The sequence below is a fragment of the Cyanistes caeruleus genome, chromosome 4 (genome assembly GCF_971803275.1).
Source record: "Cyanistes caeruleus chromosome 4, bCyaCae1.hap1.1, whole genome shotgun sequence".
Classification (NCBI taxonomy): domain Eukaryota; kingdom Metazoa; phylum Chordata; class Aves; order Passeriformes; family Paridae; genus Cyanistes; species Cyanistes caeruleus.
The window spans coordinates 52256211-52275121 of record NC_141704.1 but is presented as its reverse complement, the minus strand read 5'-3'; the positions used below and the strand labels follow the sequence as shown (position 1 = coordinate 52275121).

The window sequence follows — 18911 nt, the reverse complement described above, 5'->3', positions numbered from 1 at the left end:
AATAGTAACTGAAAAATGTCATCTGGGTTGCAGATCAGGTTGAAAAGTATGAGAAGTGATTACAAAATATTGCTGGTTTAGCAACCCTGCTAAAGATGCTGGAAACTGATATTAGTAATCCAAGGGTGTGCTAACAGTGTGGAGGGGTTAAGAGCCATAACCAAACAGCCTGTGGAGAAGCTGTGGTCTGTTCCTGTCATTCAAGAAAGCCTGAGATAAGCACCAGACTTGAGCTTAGATCAGTGGAGAGACTCATGTAGCACAAATCAGGGTCTTCACTGAAGGTTCTCATAAAATTATAAGTGTTGACCTAATGAAAAGAGTAAAGAAATGAAAGCGAAGGCAAACATGTCGAGTTCTGGGTACAGACTAAGGAAAGCAATTAAAAGTGAAAGAGGAAGAACTCATGACAGTATTCACAAGGGGAGGGCTGGCCAGTGCAGCTATTGAGAAGCAATTGTTTACTGTGGGGTGGTGAGGCGCTGGAACAACCTTCCCTGGAGGAGCTGTGAATGCCACATGCCTGGGAGTGTACAGGGCCAGGCTGGATGGAACTTTGAGCAACCTGTCCACTGGAATGTGTCCCTGTCCATGGCAGGGGGGTTGGGAACTAGATGAACTTTAAGGTTCCTTCCAACCCAAGCCATTCTGTGATTCTATGATTAATTCTGTAATTCTGTAATTCTGTTCACCTTGTTATCTGGTCAGGCACTCATCAAGTGGTGGCATAAAGATTCTTCCAGTTGAGTTCATGAGGAAAATAAACTACAGAAGGTTCTAAGATAATATACCTATGGGTGCAGTGAATTGGAATAATTAATTTGTGGCATTTTCATGCTTGTTTTTAATATACAGTAAAAATTGCAATGTGTTCATTGGTAATTTATCCAGCAGGAAAAATATAATGCTATTAGTTATTTGCAAAAAAAATTTCCGCTGCTGTAGGTTTGGCACTGCAGTTAGCAATAATAAGAAGGCTGAGATGATAATCCAGAGGGCTCTAGCAGTGCCAGAGAGTTTTATTAGTTTATGGGCAATAATAGTAAGATTATTGGTGTTCTTTTTCTGTGTGCTTTTTTCTTTAAGTAGTCTAATGGAGTTTTTATAGGGATTAATGAACAGGGATGAGGTCAAGCAAAGCACACTTTACCCTTGTGATCAGTCCCTTTGACTAGAGTGGGAATAGCATCATTTTTGTAAACAATGTAAAAAAAGCAGAATTAGTCCCTAGTGGAGGGAATATCTCTATTAAATCCTTCATCATCTCCATATATACTGATTTATTCTAGGAAAAATAATTAAATTCATTTAATTATTCTGCTGTCTATAAAATACAAGAAGGAATTTTGCACTAAAGCACAATTTAATCTATAAACTTGTGGCAATGCTTAAGGTACAACCCAGAAATGTGAGAGAGAAAGCTTCAAGGACAATGCAGTCCAGCTAAGCAGAGCTTTAGATGTTTTTGTAAATTTATTGGCGTTTACATATTAAGCTTGTTGGAAGGAACCCACAAGGATTATTGAGTCCAGCTCTCAGCCCAGCACAGGACAGCCCCAAGAATCACACTATGTGCCTGAGAGCATTGTTGAAATGGACTCTGCCAGCCTTGGTGCTGTGACTGCTTCCCTGCCAATACTATTCCAGTGCCCAGCCACCCTCTGGGTGAAGAACCTTTTTCTAATATTCACCCTAAACCTCCCCTGGCACAATTTCAGGCTATTCCCTTGCATCCTGTCACTGGTCACCACAGTTAAGATCCAAAGACCCTTTAGTTGCTAAAACTACAAAGTATTTCCAGATTGGGAAACAAAAGTACAGTTGGTTTCTAAACTCTGGGTCCAACACCAAGAACGTCTGCAGGCAGAGTCTTTGCACCTACACACAAGTTAAAAAGTGCCTCTAGGTTTTGACTTTAAACTTAATATTTTTACTCTTTTTAAAGTAATTAAAAGTATCTTTTTGAGACCCTCCTGTAAACACACTAACATCTGAGTGTGGGAAATACTTTAAAGCAAACATGCTGAGAATCTCATTACAGAAATTCAAATATATCTCCTTTGAGACATGTAAATTTAATAGCAGTGGGTATAATTTTATAAATATATCCCAAGATTTCTAATTAGATAGCTCATTGATCCATAGGCATTGAAGGCTGACCAAACAGCCATCTGCAATTACAATTGGGCTAATCATGTCAGCTCCCAAGGAAAAGGCTTCATAGCTGCTGCCTGGAGATTTGGCACTGGTGAGGAACACCAAGGGGTCAGCTTGGCTGCTAAAAACCCTATGTTTGGAGCTTGGGACAACTGCTGTGCATAGGCTGTCCTCCTGTAAAACACACAGTTTGCTAGTTCCCTCTGTAAAGGGATAGTAATTTTGACAGTACGGTTGAGGTTGATCTTGGCAAATTTGTCTCATGACTAAACCAGAAGTAGCTTGTCTTCTTTATAATTCCTGTTTCAGGACAGCTGTTTTGTTTTACTTGATCTGGGATTAAAAAAAAACAAACAAAAATAAATCACATTGTTTTAAGCAATGAGGAAAACACCTTCCGTTTCCAGAAGGCCCTCAGGGACCCTCAACACTGGAGGAGGCAAATAAAAGGAGCTTGTAAGACTTTTGACCAGAGGACTAACTCTTGAGTGCCCTCCAAAGTGCTGTCCTACAGCAAGTCAGCCTTCAGAGTATGTGCATGTTTATCAGGCCAGGTTCTGAGCATGCATGAGACCTAGGCAGGGCAAGGAGTGTTCACACAAAAATTATTATAATAAACAGCTTGTGCTGCCTCTTGGTTTCATCCTTTCTACTTAAAATATCAGCAGTACTATGTTCTAACAGAGCTGATTTAGATCAGATCTCACTAACTCCTCTGAAATTACTCGGGGAAAGAAAACAAAACCAACGATATTTTATGGAGTTTGGGCTCAAGTTTGGACTCAGCCTCCTGAGATGTTGCCACCATTTCATGTACTTGTCTCAGGCTGTGTTAGGATACTGATTTCTACAACATCACCAGCTCCTATAGCTCTCACACAACAGTATAAACTAGGGGAGCAGGCTGCTGCTCCTTTCTATGTTCCAGTCCATGTAGGGAAGGATTACAAGCCAAACATGAGAACACAAACATGAGAATGCTTGTTTTGAGATCAGTGGATCCAGTAGCATCCATGCAATTACTTAAGTGTGTAAATGTTGCAATCTTAGTTCCCAGAACCTGGGTGTAGCTGTTCAGTAGGTGTTTTTCGGTGTGGGGTTTTTATTTCAGCTGTTTATTTTCCAAAGTTATCCATGATGAAAGCATAAATAATAATACTCCATTTATCAGTTGTTGTTTGGTGTATCCTTTCTTTATTTTAATCTGTTTCCTCAGAATGGAGGAGAGTTTAATTAAATGCATTAGGGATAGATGTTCATCCTGTGCTCTAAGATCAAATGTGTCCATCAGAAGAGCTTCTGCATCTGTCACTGTGTGTAGTTCACCGAACAAACCATTAACCATTTGTCTCATCAGAATGTTCCTCAGGAGCACCTTGCATGCAAAAATAAACATGAGAGAAACCCTGTTTGCCTTCATGATGAGTCTTCCAGTTATTTTCCATATCCATCACTATTTTCTTTGCTGTTTTCTTGTGTCGCCTTTAAGGCCAGTCATTCTCTTGGCATTCAGAATGCTGAGTTTGAGTCCATATGAACAGATCTGGCTCTGGAGAGAGAAATGTCACTCACAGGTGTCATAGGATACTGTTCAGGCCTAAACTGCACAGCTGAAGTGCCAGCCTGGAGCAAACAGGAATAGTCATTCCATGATTTCATGTTTCTGTATTTCTTTCTCCAGTTTGCAGACATTAAACTAAATGAAAATCTGGAGGTAAAATCCTCTGGTTTGTGTTCAGGGATCAGACTGGATGACCTTGCTGGTACCTTCTAATCTTGAGTCTATGAGCTGGATTCACACATTTCAAAATGTCGTTCTTCTTACCTTTGACACAAAAAAATGGAATCTGCAGTAAAGCCACTCCGGCCTCCTCTTCAAAAACAGAACAAATCTCAGCATACTGATATCAAGGGATAATGACTAACAGCCCATCACACTTGCATTTTCCCTACTGTTATAATGAGATGCGTAAGCATGCTTAGCTTAGCTTAAATGAAAAACAGCTCTCTAGAGGCTGCTGGTTGGGGTTTGGTTTTATTTCATTGGAAAACTGATTTTTTACATTTTCTCACTTCCACAGTTTTGAAGAAATGGATTAGAACATCAGTGGAAATGAGTTTATGAAGAGGGCTATCACTGGGTCTCTCAGCACTGGCTGTACTGTCATGGAGATCTATAATGTTGTACAAAATGAGCAAACCCTGTGGTTATTCCTGTGTTACTGCCATCTGGTATGTTCATAACATCATAAAACAGTTTAGCAGGATTCTTTACAGACACCAAAGTAAAATATCTTTCCATGCTTTCCAAAACAAAGCTCGCAATTCCTGTTCTGTGGGCTTTTTTAAGATTTAATGGAATTACACGGTGGTGTAGGTGAGACAGAAGGAAAGCAGGGGTTTGGCTTTTTCCTCCTTATTATTCCTGCTTCTTGGCTTTGTTATAGCTGAATGGTATCTAAGATTCAATGCTAGTCATTTTTCATCAGGATCATTAGAGTATAGTCCTGAGTTCTGTTAGCTCCCTCCAGAAATACATTATCAAAATACACGTATTTTTATTCTCTGTGCCCAGCAAAAGGAAACTTGTACTTTTAAATTCACAGGTATTTTTTACTGATAAGTTCTTAGAGAGAATTTACTCAATCTGGGACGGCCAGTCTTCTATGAAAGGGCAGCAATTGCTAGAGAAATCTAGAAATGGCACTTTATGCCAGACCATCATGTGCTTACTCTTCTGGGTCCAAAGCTGTCCTGCTGGTCCTACTCTGAAAGACTTGTTCACAATGGTGGTGGGTGACTGTACTGAAATCTGAAGCATGACTCTACCCAGGAAACAATCCTTCTATATAGGTTGCTTATAAGCACAAATCTTAACATCCCTGATACTTTATTAGCATTGTTGTACGTCAAGCAATCAAAAAGCTCTCACTGTCCCATGGTGAGCACTGCTCATACATTTTCTCAGGTATCTTTGGCATCTGCCTCAGAGCTTGTAGTACTGTGTAATATATCTGAGAATATTTCTAATGTGCCACCTCATGGACAGGTAATTAAAAACTTGCTGCTCCTCACTCATCCCAGAGCCAAGATGTATAAGAAGCAGTTGCAGGCTCAAAAACATTTAAGATTATCTAAAAAAATTGTACTACTTCTGTCTGATCGTATATGGTGGGAGCTTCCCTGTCTCTGTGCCCTCATATTACACTTTGGAACCACGCTGAATGGTGGCTTTGACGCAAAGCACCACTGGATTCTCAGCCCCAGGATGCTGGGCTAGTGTCCCACTGACCTTGTGTAAAACTAGTGGAAAGCCTTATTGTTCACTCACTGGTGAAAAGGCGCAGTAAGAGCCTGCACAGAAGGCAAGATGTAGGCCAGTGACTCCACTGTAACATAAAGCTGGGGACTGGGAGCAGGCAGTCTTCCCAAGGACAAAGGCCAGAACTTGTGCTAAGCTCTGCAGCTGAATGGCCACAAGGCAGTAGTGTGTTTCACTCCCCATGTGACAGAAAGGACAAGTTGGGCTTACAAACCAGATGACAGACCACCCATCCCAACAAGAGGGTAACTGCAGCCAAAGGCATGGCTTGACGGTAGCATTACCTTGAAAAACTAATTGTCAACCCTGCCTAAGCTCAAGGCTTGATAAATGTGCAGTGGTTGATCTGTCCATCTAGTCATCTAAACCTGGGGGCTCTTAACCAGTGACTGAAATGACCAGGACCTTCAGCATGTCATTCTCTCCAGAGGAATCTGCTTCATTTTTTCCATCCTTGTCTTGTTAGAGGACTGTAATGGCTTTTGGGATCTTACATCCTTCTACATCCATGTTCTGAAAGTCCAGAAATTTTTGTGTTCTCTCTGGAGCTTGCTTTTATTGCCTTCATGTTTTCTGCATTTATTTGTGTATAAATTTGTTGAGCTGCCCATTTTCATATGCATTTATTTTTTACCTTTAGTTGAAGACTGAACTTTTCAATGCCAGGCAGAGGGAGCATATTCTTATTTTCCATCAGTCTGCCTGCAGTACTCTGCACGTATGCATCCTTCTTGTTAATGCCTCTTTTCCCAGAAAGGAATCTAGAAACCTCTCTCTCTTCAAAGCCACATCTGTCTGGTACAAAGCTGTCAGACCTTACCCAACTATAGTTTCTGGGCATCATGAATTGAATTTTCAGCAGAAACCAGAATTTTTATTCATAGTGATTGTAATAAGCTAAAACAACCACACTGGTTGGTTGTGGTTTTTACCATCATGGTACTGAATTTACACTAATTACATTATTCTAAGCTGACTTTTTAAACTTAATAAATTTGATCCATGAGAAAAAGTGTCTACAGTTACTATGATTACTTTTCTTGCAGTGCATTTTGAGATTACTCTTCAGCAGCAGAGTGCTGCTACACATGGACTACTAATCAAATTGCCTGATTAGGTGAAATTCTAGACTTTCAGCAAAGTTTCCTCATGCCAATTGCAGTAATAATTGTTACATCATTTCTGCCCAAGGGAATCACTCAAATGCTTCAGATATAATTTCACTTCTAAACTGACTGTATAATTAAATAATACAGTATAGCGAGCAGTAATCTTTCTCCGTATTTAAATGCAAATTTTACTAGTTACCAGCAGGAGCCATAGCATCCCTAATTGGTTGTAGCTAATAATATATTATGACAAAAAAATGTTAACACTGAGGTTATGAAGTCAAGCACTTAGAAGTTAGGCAGTGTCAGCATTAGTATTGCCCAGGCAACTTCAAATTTCCCTGCCATTTGTTTAAATGCAAGTTACAGTGTTTATGTACACAATCATTGTTCTTTTTTTCCTTGAAAGTACACTGCCTTGTTCAGTAAACTGGTAGTAATTGCAGATTTCTTTTTATCTTCCTTCTAAACAGCATGGTTCCAGGTCTTGTTTAACTCAAATTATCTAAGCATTGCATAGATCATTTTCATTCCTTTCATCTTCTGTGTTTCTATGGTGCTTTAACTACATCTAATCACTATATCCAACAGGCATGTGAGTGCCAGGGTGCCTAAATCCTGTTTTTAGGGACCCAGGCCCTTTTTGTAGGAATGCAGGCTGCTAAAGTGATTACTAAGAAATGGGGAAGGTAAAACACTTCTGAATGGGTTGTGCAAACAAAAGATGCTGAAAGGGATATCCAAATTGCACTGTCAGGAATCCAGTGCAATTGCAATGGCAGGAATGCATCTTCTGCATGGCCACAAGAAAGTAAGTAATTTTCAACCACTTTTGTACAGTCAGATCTTAATCCCATTCTGGGTTTATAGTTGATAAACTCTGCTTTTCTTACTAAGTTGTCTAAAAATTGCTCACCAGTGACAAAAGCTTTGGGACACATTTTTCAGAAACAAGAACATTTTCCAATTTTGCTACTACAAAAACCATATCATAATTCATCACAGAATCATCATAGAACAGTTTGGGCTGGAAGGAACCTAAAAGATCATCTTGTTTAAACCCCTCTGCCATGGACAGGGACATCTTCCATTAGACCAGGTCACTCAGAGCTCCATCCAGCTTGGTCTCAGACACAACCAGGGATGGGACATCCACAGCTAAAATGGGGAACCTGTTCCAGTGCTTCACCACCTTCACAGTAGAGGATTTTTTCTAGTATGTGATCTAAACATACTCTTTCAGTTTGAAGCCATTCCCTCTTGTCTTGTCACTACATGCTCTTGTAAATGGTCTCTCCTAGTGAGAAATGCCCAGCTGTGCTGTAGGAGTGCTGAGCTCCCTGGCAGTAGCATCCTGGGTAGTTAGCTTGAAAACTGCTGGGAAAAGCTGGGCCAAACCTTGTTCCAGCAGCTTGCTCAGCACTACATGTATTAGAGCTTGAAGCTGGACACAGGCCACTTCTCTGAGGCTGTAGGCAAATTATTTGACAAACAGATAATCTTTCTTCCTTTCAATCTTCCCACAGCCCTCTATACTATCTGTCTTTTGCAAAAATAAGTTACAGCTATAGACAGACAGGTTTTACTTAGCCAAACCTGGAGTCATCGTCACTGCAGCCCCATCTTGTATACAAAAGAAGGTAGGGTCCTGAAGAAAAAAGAATAACAGTTCAGGGTTTATACTGAAAAAATAATTTCCTTTGTATTAAAATCTGCCAACGTCTCCTGTGCTAAATCAAGTGGTATAACTGTGTACCTTTTCTGTAGTCACAAAAAATTCTGAGACAGAAAAACCAGGATCCAGTCCTTTCATTTGTGTCTTTAAAATGAGGATCTGCAATGACAGTCTATTTCAGTGTTCATGAGTTTGAGTTTGAAATCTTATTGATCTGCTTACTTGTCACATCTTTCTATAAATTTCTTTTTCAGAAGAACCCTGGAAGCTAGTTTCTACCATTAGAGCCATATTAACCAAAGAGGAATGATTGCAGTTACTGATTTAATTTATGGTTTGTAATATATAGTAACATGAATTTTTATTTTAAAGGCTTTCTGAGAGAAAGAAGCTTTTCTTGTTGATTGGTAATAAAACAACTAAGACAGTAAACCCCTCGTGTTCTACTGCATAATGACATTTCTGAGGGCACCACAGGGGCTATACCCAGTCCAGACACTGGCAACCCCCAGGGATACACCCACAGTGCCTGACAGCAAGGGAAGAAATTCCTATCAGCCAGCAGTTGCAAAGTCATGATTTCAGTTTGCACTTCTGGAACTGAATGTTTTGGTTACTCCCAAATCCTGTTTAGGGGACTACATCTCTTTAATTTCATAGACACACATTAATTTCAGCAAGTATATAGCTCAATGCACACATTTTTTGATTTTATATTTGTTGTTGAATAATTTCTTTCTATTCTTCTAGATAATTTCTGTTTACTCTGAACTTGTATGTAGATGCATCTTGTAAGTAGAGTTAATATACCATAGAGGAAAACATGCTGAATACTTTTTTTAAAGTGTATATATGAAATATTTTGCATTTAAAATAATTTATTAAGCAAGGGAAGCATTAAGTATAGTAATGAAACTGGGGTATATATTAATTAAATTAATTTATTCATTCAGGTCACGAAGGGCCATATGCTATGGTTGATATATTCTGGTATAAAAACTCTCAATCTGCTTGGACACTTTTGAATACATCAGCAAGAATTTATCTGTAACATTATATGCCTACTATGTTCTGCTAATCTGTCCTAATGCCCTTTGGGTTCTTAAAATTAGTCTATCTCATCCTTTGCAACCTGGATTTTGTTTACTGCAACAGGAAAAAAATGCAGCCTGTTCTTCTTGATCCCTTTTTTAGACTAGAACAGACTATTCCAAATAAATAAGTTTTTCTGTCAGAGCTTTCTAACAAAGCTAAAAGTCAAAGTTGTCTGTAAGCTGGCACTGGATTCAGTGACCCAGCTGATCCCTTATGTCTTATGTTCTTAATGTGACTGAGGTAATTCCTTAACTCTAGAAACTAAGAGCTTGCATTTTTGATAGCAGGAATTACAATGTTTTCATTATTGTTAAAAATGAAAGAAATAAAATACATATGCATGTATGTATGCCTCCATTCTTTAGGAGCATGACAGAATCAATCGTGAAGCAGGCTCATTTGGCCTGCTGTCAACATTACAGTAGTTTTCTACCTGATTTCCTATATAATTAAAGCAAAGCAGCCCTTAATTGAAAAATTTAAGAAGGCTTGTTTGCTGCATTATTTTAATATGCTTAAGCTACTTACTAGGTTATAAAAAGACATATGTGGAGAAGAGAAAATTATTCAAGCCCATATTCCAACCTGAGATTAATGCCTGAAAAGTATCAGTCTGAAGCCTGTGGACTTAATCACCTTATTCCATTACTTTGTAATATGACAAAGCAAGCCATGTGTTTACCATGCATACAATCAGTTTACAACAGAAAAGCATACCAAATATTGTTTAAAGTAATAGCAGGTAGACGTGTTAATACATTCTAAAACCAAGAGCTGTTTATGTTTAAGTTGTCTATTGACAGATGATAGCCAAAATAATTCTTTCTGACAGCCATTTCAGCTGAACGTGGGTAAACTGTTCATCTTGAGAAAGAGCATTTGGAATATTCTAATTAGCAACTGAATTTCTGCAGTGATTTACAGTCAGCTAGAGTTGGATGTGGACACTGGATGAAGCCAGGTTGGTTCTGGCACGCGCTGCAGCAGTGAGAAACAGGAGCCAACATTGGCTTTTCAGCAAATTACTCTGAAATCACAGAATTGTAACTAAAACATCGTAAGCCCAGTGTTTTGTTTTTGAAACTGAGGCTGGGGCTAGTCCAGGTCTTACTGAAATGTTTTAGGATTTTTTGCCACGGGTTTTGGGCAATTTGCCCTCTTTGAGTTCTGAACGCATAAGAACTGTTTTGCAATTACTGAGCCCCCAAACGTTCCAATTCAGTGTCTCAAATATTTAGACACTGCTATCAGCAGAATCATTTCCACAAAGTCAAATTTCTTGTTTTTATAACTGCCTGTTATTTACTTTATTTTTTTTAGTGAGCTACCCTCACTCAGACTTGCAACGCCCTCTATTATATACCCAACTGAATATTTTCCTGTTTAAGGTTAGCCATGAAAAAGCATTTATTTTTTAAAGTTATTCCACATGTTCCCATTCTTTGTTTGCACAGTCTGTAAAAGAAGATAAGTTAATGGAAAGAACAGTCTTTCAAACAAGAAAGAATAAACTTCCAAGACAGCCATTTCACTTCCTTTGTGCTCCAGCAGCATCTATAGCTTCCTAATTAGGTTTCCTTGGGCTTCTGAAATTAAAATCAATGTTTTCCTTATTATGTGGCATAGAATAGGTTTTTGGGTTGATAGTACCTGCAGATCTGCACTATGTGAGTGCACAAAGTATGTAATTTGTTGACAGCTGGAAAGCCATTTTGGCATTACTGCATTTTAACTTTACTGATTGTCACCATGTTTCTCACATGCTGTAAGACTGCAGGTTACCCTAGGAAGAGAACAAGACTTTCACATGGAAGACAGCTGTGTGGATTTATTACCTGTAAATGATAATTTATAAAGCATAGTTTGATATAAAAATGATTCCGTTTCTCTTCACATATGTAATTTTTCTGAAATGAAGAATATGGGGTTTAGTAGCATGATTTTTAATTTATTGTTGGATAATTTCTTTCTAAGAAATCATCAAATCATTCTTCAATGTGGTCTACAGGTATGAAATAAAACTAATTTAAACACATTCTAATCACAGATTTTATCAGAATGGATGCTACTAAATGCAAGCCAATAGTATGTGGTGAAATGAGATGAAACCATTGATAACTTTGTAATGTCTTCTCTCTTATGTGCATGGACAAAATACCATAGCCCAGAGAACTACTAGTCAGAAAAAAATGAGCATCTACACAAAGACCACAGTCTTTGGATCTTCTTGTTTATCCCAACAGATGGGAATGATCTGACTCCATCCAGTTCTTTGAGCCTCACTGTGGCAAACATGGTATGATCTTTCCATTTTTGTTAGAACACATAGATTTTACTAATCATTTCTTTTTCTTGTCTAATGTGGTGACAGTGCTGTCAGACACATCAGGCAGGAAATGTGTCAATTCAGATAAAAATTTCATGTAAATATTGCCTGATATTTTCCACTCAGTGACATATTTTGTTATTATACTGATTTTCTTTGCAATCTATTTGAGGCCTAAACGACCTGAGCATGTCTAATTGTGTACATACTGTTGGCACATTTCTGTGTGCAGTGAATGTTGTTGCCTCAGGCATGGCTATGTGAGGACAAGGCTGTGAGGAAGCTTGCATGGGGGTTCGAAATATCATCTACTCAGTGTTGTCCCTCAGTAAGTGCCCATTCCTGCCCTGCCTCCCACCTTCTGTGCTCTGTGTGCCACCAGGTTCTGCTCTGCAACATCACCTTTTCTGTAAGCATGCTGTAAACTTCCCTCCTGGGGCAGCAGGAACTCCCTGCTGCAGGCAGGTCCCACGGTGGGGCTGAGCAGATGTTCTTGAGCACATTGATCTTCTACCTAGGACAGCACAGTGTTCTATTAACTTATTTTTCTCCCTTTAAGAAGAGGATTTGGGACTTTGACTATTTAAAAGTTCTGTGAGAGACAGTCAGCACCCTCACAAAACTCTTACAAGAGATGTGATCTCCATAGCAAAGCAGAAAAGCCTGGGGATTCCAGATGTCACTTCCTGGCTTTGCATTCTTGATTGCTCATGAGGTACCATGTTCTGAGCCAGGGCTTAGATCTTGTCCTTAACAATGCCTCACAGGCTTGTTAAATACCAGGTACTATGAGTTTAGCATTGTAAAATCTTCTTGGCTTCCCAGAATAATTTGGTGCCTATTAATTTGGGTTAATGCAGGTGACTTACAAGCCAAAAGAGTGCTGAGGCTCTTTTTCACCTCTGACTATTTTCATTTAAGAGGAAATCAATGATAGCAAATGCATGTGACAATTTCTTTGTCACAAGAAGTTTGGCATCTTCAGGCATGTTTGGCAATGTCCTTGTTGCAAAGCCAAGCCCAGTGGTCTTTTCAAACATCAGTTTATCCAACATTTTTGTGGGGTTTTTTTAATGTTTTTGGACAACATCTTTTTTCAATTCTGGATACTGCTTTTTTTTTTTTTTTTTTGCTTTTTTTTTTTTTTGTTCCCAGTCCTCTTTAAATTACAGATTAAAAAAACCTGTTTCATCTCTACTGCATGTGCTTTGAACAGCTTCCATTATTTCACTATTCAGATAGTGAAAAGAAACCCAAGGAAAGGTTTAATTCTTTATGTTTAATTCTTCTTTATATTTCTGAAAAAGGAAGAGCAACTTCTATGTTTATCATAGCCTCTCACCTAAAGCAAGAGGTAGAGATTGCTAGCAGTAATGTTCATTAAAGTCTTTAAATTTGAATTATGCAATGAGAAATCACTGAACTTACAAAACTATCCACTGTCAATATCAATTAACTAATGAAAAGACCAGACATTTTGCATTGGCTGTCAAGGAATTTTTTGGGTCTTTATTCAATCCAATCAGGATTTCTGGCTCACCTGTGAGAAAGCAAAGCTGTAGAGAAAACTCATTAAAAAAAAAAATCACTGATAAAATAAACAGCAGGATTCATCTCCCATGGCCTGGCCAAAAGAATGGGATATACATAAGTTATAAAGAAGTATTGTTGGATTAACATGGACTTCTTAGTACTTCTGCATAGGCATATTTGAAGGAAGGTGTGAGGTTCTGACAGCTCATTTCAGTGTCCTGCATTGAAGAACAGTCTCCAGGCAGCTGGAAATACCACTGATATATTGGCAGCTCAAATACCACCAAAATGTTCTTGTAAAGTAGTTTGCATATTTGCAGTACTTAAAATTTTTACAACAGCCTCTTTTGAGAGGACTAGATCAAAGACCAGCTGGTATCATTGAGCAGACACTCAGAACTATGACTACAACAGAAAGATAAGTGTTCTGACAAAATGCCTGGATTGCTTGAAGACAGGATTTGATGTATCTATCAATTAAAATCAGAGTGTGCTGGCAAAAGGCAGTAGATTTCTTTGTACACTTGCACCTCTTTTGCTTTACTTGGATGACAGAACACAAACATCTAGCCTTGGTGTACTGTGACTCAAATATTAACAGGAGTGATAACATTTCTGAAGATATGAGTAAGCAGAACTATTTTATTTAATATGAACACTCAGCACAGTGGCCTTTAGACGTAACTATGAGAACACTATGACCAGACTTAGAGGAAACTGGGTCTGGGGAAGGACCTCAAAAGCTCCACTCAGTCAGCCTCCTAAAGTTGATGCTGGATTCAACATGGCCTAAATTGTTCCAGTATATTTAATTCATCTCTACAAAATCATCTCTGATGTTAAAGACCTTGCAGGACCTCACCTGCCTTCCCAGGCCCTCTCTCCTACTGTTCTTACTCTTAGGAGGTTTTTCTTAGTGTCTAACACCAAACTCTTATGCTGCAATTTTTTTTATTTTTTTTTTTCCTCCATACTCAAAACTGACATTACGATAATGCTGGAAGGGAGGTAGGAGAAATAAATTAAGTGATTTGGGGGGTATAAAAAACACCTTGTGTGGGTGCAGCTTTTTCTGGCAAAGCTGAGTTTTTGCAGTACTGTTTCTGTATTTCTGAGAGAGAGACTAGAACGGTCTCTTCCAGGTAAACACTGCACAAATCGGCACAGCTGCCCTTGCAAACCATTGTTACAGCAAATCTTATCTAAGTACCCATTCAGGTAGTGTCAAGCCTTTGTAATTTTGCATTCACATGAACATTAATCTGTAATTAACTTGAGAGAAGTTCTTTGCTATTGTCTCATAAGAGGTGAGAATGGCAGGTCCCTTTTACATAAGTTCTTCCATAGGGACAATGAGCCAGGGTCTCTCTGGAGCATTATTTCAAGTACAAATGTATTAGGATGTTAAATATAGACACAATTATAAAGCTTCCATGACATTCACTGTATCAGGAGGAAGGTATTCTGGACAGACACCCTGATGCAGAAGCAAACTGTACTCACAAATTTCACAAGGATATTTCTCACCAGCTCCAGATCCATCAGGATTTGGGAGAACTGGAATTCCTCTTCCTGTGAATGACACGTTTCCACCTGATGATGGGGGTGTGGTTACTTAGCAAAAAGGCCACTTTAACTCCTGGTTCTGAAGTTCAGTGGCTGAGAGTCTTCATGTCTGTCCATACCTGCATGTTTTGTGTAATGGCATCAGAGTTTCAGAGCAACTGTTTTGTTTCTATTTCAAAGCTTATATTTCTGCTTCCCCCTGCCCATTACATGTGGGTGGAAACATTCCTACTCCTGTGGGTTTTCAGAAATACTTTGTATCTGGATATCTTTGTGTCCACACAGAGAATAAAGATATGCAGGGAGATGTCCATTACGCTGACACTGAGAATATACATTTCCTCTTCTCACCCTAGTCTAAACTGAATCCATTAAACCATAATGATGGCCATGTTCAGCAATTTTTCAGTAGCTGCTGAGAGGTGTTTGTGTTTTGTGAGTCCTCATGTTATTGTCTCACCATGTGATGTTTGAATGCTGCACTAGTCCACATTTTCCATCTCTTTTTTTTAAATTCTGGGAAATTTTTCTGAAGATCTTAATGTTGTTAAGAGCTCACAGACCTTGCTTATTCAGCTGGGCAGACCTTTAGGTTGTGGCTCTAATATTTCAGAAAAGATTCATGCACTTGCTTTTGTCTTCTTCCTGGAGCATTTACTATCACTAGAGCAGAGATCTGGAAACTGAGAACACCACCTGCAACTAAGTCCCTACCAAACTCTATGAAAGAGTATTTAAACAAGAATTTTCTGCTTGGAGGCCATGAGAGAGTTCTGTGGTTTTGTAATCTTGTTGTGTTCTTAGTGTTTTGACATATTTTCAGCTGGTATGTCTTGAAAATTTGGCCATTTAGCAATGAAGGTTTTAATCCAAAAAAACCCCAAACCAAACAAACAAGCTAAACTAAATCCAAACATAACCAGGCATATCAGTTGTGTTCTTCCTGGCTTTGTATCTAATGGGTGTTGAGCTACTACTAAAAGTACTATAGGTTAATTATTTTAGAGTTTGGAGATCTTCTCTTAGTATTATAATATTTTTTGGTAAGTTCAGCCTATCCTTTCCAGACAACACTGGCATTTAGGATAACCTGTGTTATCCATGACCCTGCTTCAGTGCAGGGCAGACTTAACTAAGATACGTCTCAGCTTTATGGATCTAAAAATAACAGATGGGATCCATCTGCCTGCCATGCACAGGCAGGAAGCAGCCTGCTCCCTTCAGCTTCGTGATGTTATCTTCAGCCTCAGGATGGTATCTGACTTCTCCTTAAGACACAGAAATAGCTGTGAAGAAACAAAACCTTGCAAATACCTCGCAGCAAATATAGAGCTTCTGCAACTTATTTCCAGTAGCTTTATTAGGATGAATTTTTGTGTTATCCGGTGCTTGATTTGGTAGCCAGTATTCCCAGTGTGCTTGATAATGGCTTCATGCAGTAGCACATTTGACAAAGTTATTTTTAGTTTTTGTTTTATTCTCAGGAAACCAATTCAGTTTCCAGGTTGTTTGTTTTTAACAGGTCTTGATGAAACAGGTGAGGAGTAGCTGAGGCATCAATACACACTGGAGTTGTAGGTGTGTTTTTAGGTTATGTGTTATTGAGTGAATGTTAAGAGTAGCACAGCCTGTATAACACCCATTCCAAGCCTTGTGATGAATTCTTTGCTATTGTTATTTGTTCTTGCCTAACAAGTACAACCAGCATGAGCCAGGGTTATTTGCACAGCTGGAGCTATTTCTGGTACCCTTATTCATTGAAAAATAAACTTCTGCTACAATGTCCATAGAGTTTCTGAAACACTAAATAAGTAGTAAAATACTAGTAAAGGGATGCTGCTTGCATCACTGTAGGGATGCATCACTGTCAAAATGTTCTCCTAGCATTACCTTGTCATCCTGGTGTTTCACTCTCTTGTCACCTGCTGATTGTAACTGAAATGCAACACGGAATCGTTCCATTTCTGAAACATTAAATAAGTGCAATGAGCTGGCTTCTACACAAGGCATTAATAGAAAAAAAATTAAAACTATAAGCCCATAAAAAACCCATACCACAAAAATGCTAAAGCATTTTCATTTTTTATGTTTCATTTTAGTCTTGGAACTGAACCGGGTGATTATTCCCACTTACGGAACTGTGCCAGAGCAGCAAACCCTTCATACTCCTGAATGGGTGAGTACTGTTTAACTGTGACTACCTGTAAAATTTTCTCTTGTAGGTATGCAACAGTCCAGTAGTTGCTCCAGAAGACTGGCATTCCTTTGCATTTTCATCACATGCAGTAATTCCCTTTGTGATTACATCTGAGTTGCTATTATCCCCATTTCCCTAAAGGTACCTGAAGTAATTGACTCAGTGCCTGAAAGTACAGGCTGTCACAGGCACTGGACTCAACTACAAATGACCAATATAAACTCATTATAAACTAATGTATATACATACACCTCCTCCCTCTATGTAATTCTGTTCACAAATGTCTAGGATTTCTGTGTGTGTATACAAGAATAAATAGTTCTGAACACACCCTACATATAAACACACATACCCAAGAAAGCTCCAAGAAAGCTTGGAGACACCAAGAAATTCCTTACTCCAGACTGAACTGACAAGAAAGAGAAAGATCTAGAGATGTCCATTCCCTTTATCCAAAGTTCAAGGTTTCCAGCTCACCTAAGATTTTCTGCAGCTAACAGGCTGCTGTCTCTAGCTCAAGAAGCCCTGCCTCAGATCTCACAGGAAACCAATATCCAAAGTAACTGGAAATGAGTTTCCTCCTGGGAGGTGGACACCCTCACCTCCCTTGACCCTGTGTTTTGCAGCAAGCCGTTCATTTTAAGCTGTTTAAACATTTTTGAAGAACTTCCATTTCCCAATTGGTTCCTAGACTTGGATGTTATAAAAATCCTTCTTAAGAGTCTCCTTGTGGTTCATTGATACTTTTTTTACATATTTTTGTGAAGTGAAATAGCATCAAAACAGCTGGAATGTCATATACCTTGTGGTTGGAACAGTCTCCTCTGAACAGTCTCAGTGGAATTTATTTCTATTTCTACTAAAATCTAAATTTGAGAGTCAAAATCGATCTTTATTTTTGGTTACTCATGTTTACAAGCAATTGTAGTTTCTTCTCAGTTTTAGCAGCATCTCTGCACTGCTCCTTCTGTGTCAAGTCCTCCTTGTTGATCACTGGCTATTTCAGTTGGAGGAAACAGAAAGATAAAACTGAGATCTGCTGAACCTCTGCTAAATTAATTAGGGCTAATTGTAGCTAGAAACAGAAACTGAAGAAGCCTAACCTGAAATAGTTGAATAGAAGGGAAGTACTAAAGGGAAATGCCTTTTGTCTAAACTTAGATCATGTGTTCCAACTGGAAGTAATCTGGAAATTTGATTTGATTTTGCGAGTTCTTCTGAGGAGCCAAAACTAAATAAATTATTGGCTAATAGAAGCAGTCCTGTTCTTCTTATGGTGCTTCTTCTAATTGCAGGGTCATATGCTAAGTTTGCCACAAGATCCCTGCCTCATTTGGCATATGATTAGGACAATTATCTCCAAAAAGCCAAAAATCCGTGGGTATATTTTTTGTGGTACTTCAGAAAGCTTTAAATGTGGCAGGAAATTGCAGAGAAGGAATGAAAGGCTCTTAGCTCTAGAAAAACTGAGCTTAGTCCTGGATAGCTGGACAACCCCTGCTATAAGATTTTTGTTCAAGACCTGTAAAGCTGCAGCCAGGTTTTCTTTTTCCTGTGTGCCAAGGAGAACATCCGTGGCCCTGTCTGCATTTGCAAGAGTGACATATGGACCTGGGATTGAGTGTAGTGCTCTTTGAAGAGAGAGAGTTGCTGAGCTCTCTGGAAAGGTGTCACTGTCCTGCTGTATAAAGCTTGACTCCAAATTTAGGAGAAAGTGAACAGATTCTGGCATAAATGTTTAGGTGCCTTATGTGATGACCATTAAAATCAGAGTTATACTGTTACTTTCTGTCCTGGGGAATCTTTTAAAATTAAGTTTCACAACATTTGCAGAACACTGAGGTTCTATAAGGTGAATACCAAAGGCATAGTCAGAAGGAAATCCCTATTTTAAGCATTTGTGCTACTTACATGAGGTGTAACAAGAAAAG

The 18911-nt window shown here is 38.8% G+C and overlaps 1 protein-coding gene across 2 annotated transcripts in view; it reads left to right on the top strand.

The window, feature by feature from the left end:
• ANO6 (anoctamin 6) overlaps positions 1 to 18911 on the top strand; it is a 70233-nt gene that overhangs the window by 9002 nt on the left and 42320 nt on the right. For both annotated transcript variants that reach the window (XM_086884636.1, XM_086884637.1), the window contains exon 2: positions 16883 to 16959. In XM_086884636.1, the coding sequence (XP_086740762.1) occupies positions 16883 to 16959 (77 nt within the window). The remainder of the gene's footprint in view (positions 1 to 16882; positions 16960 to 18911) is intronic.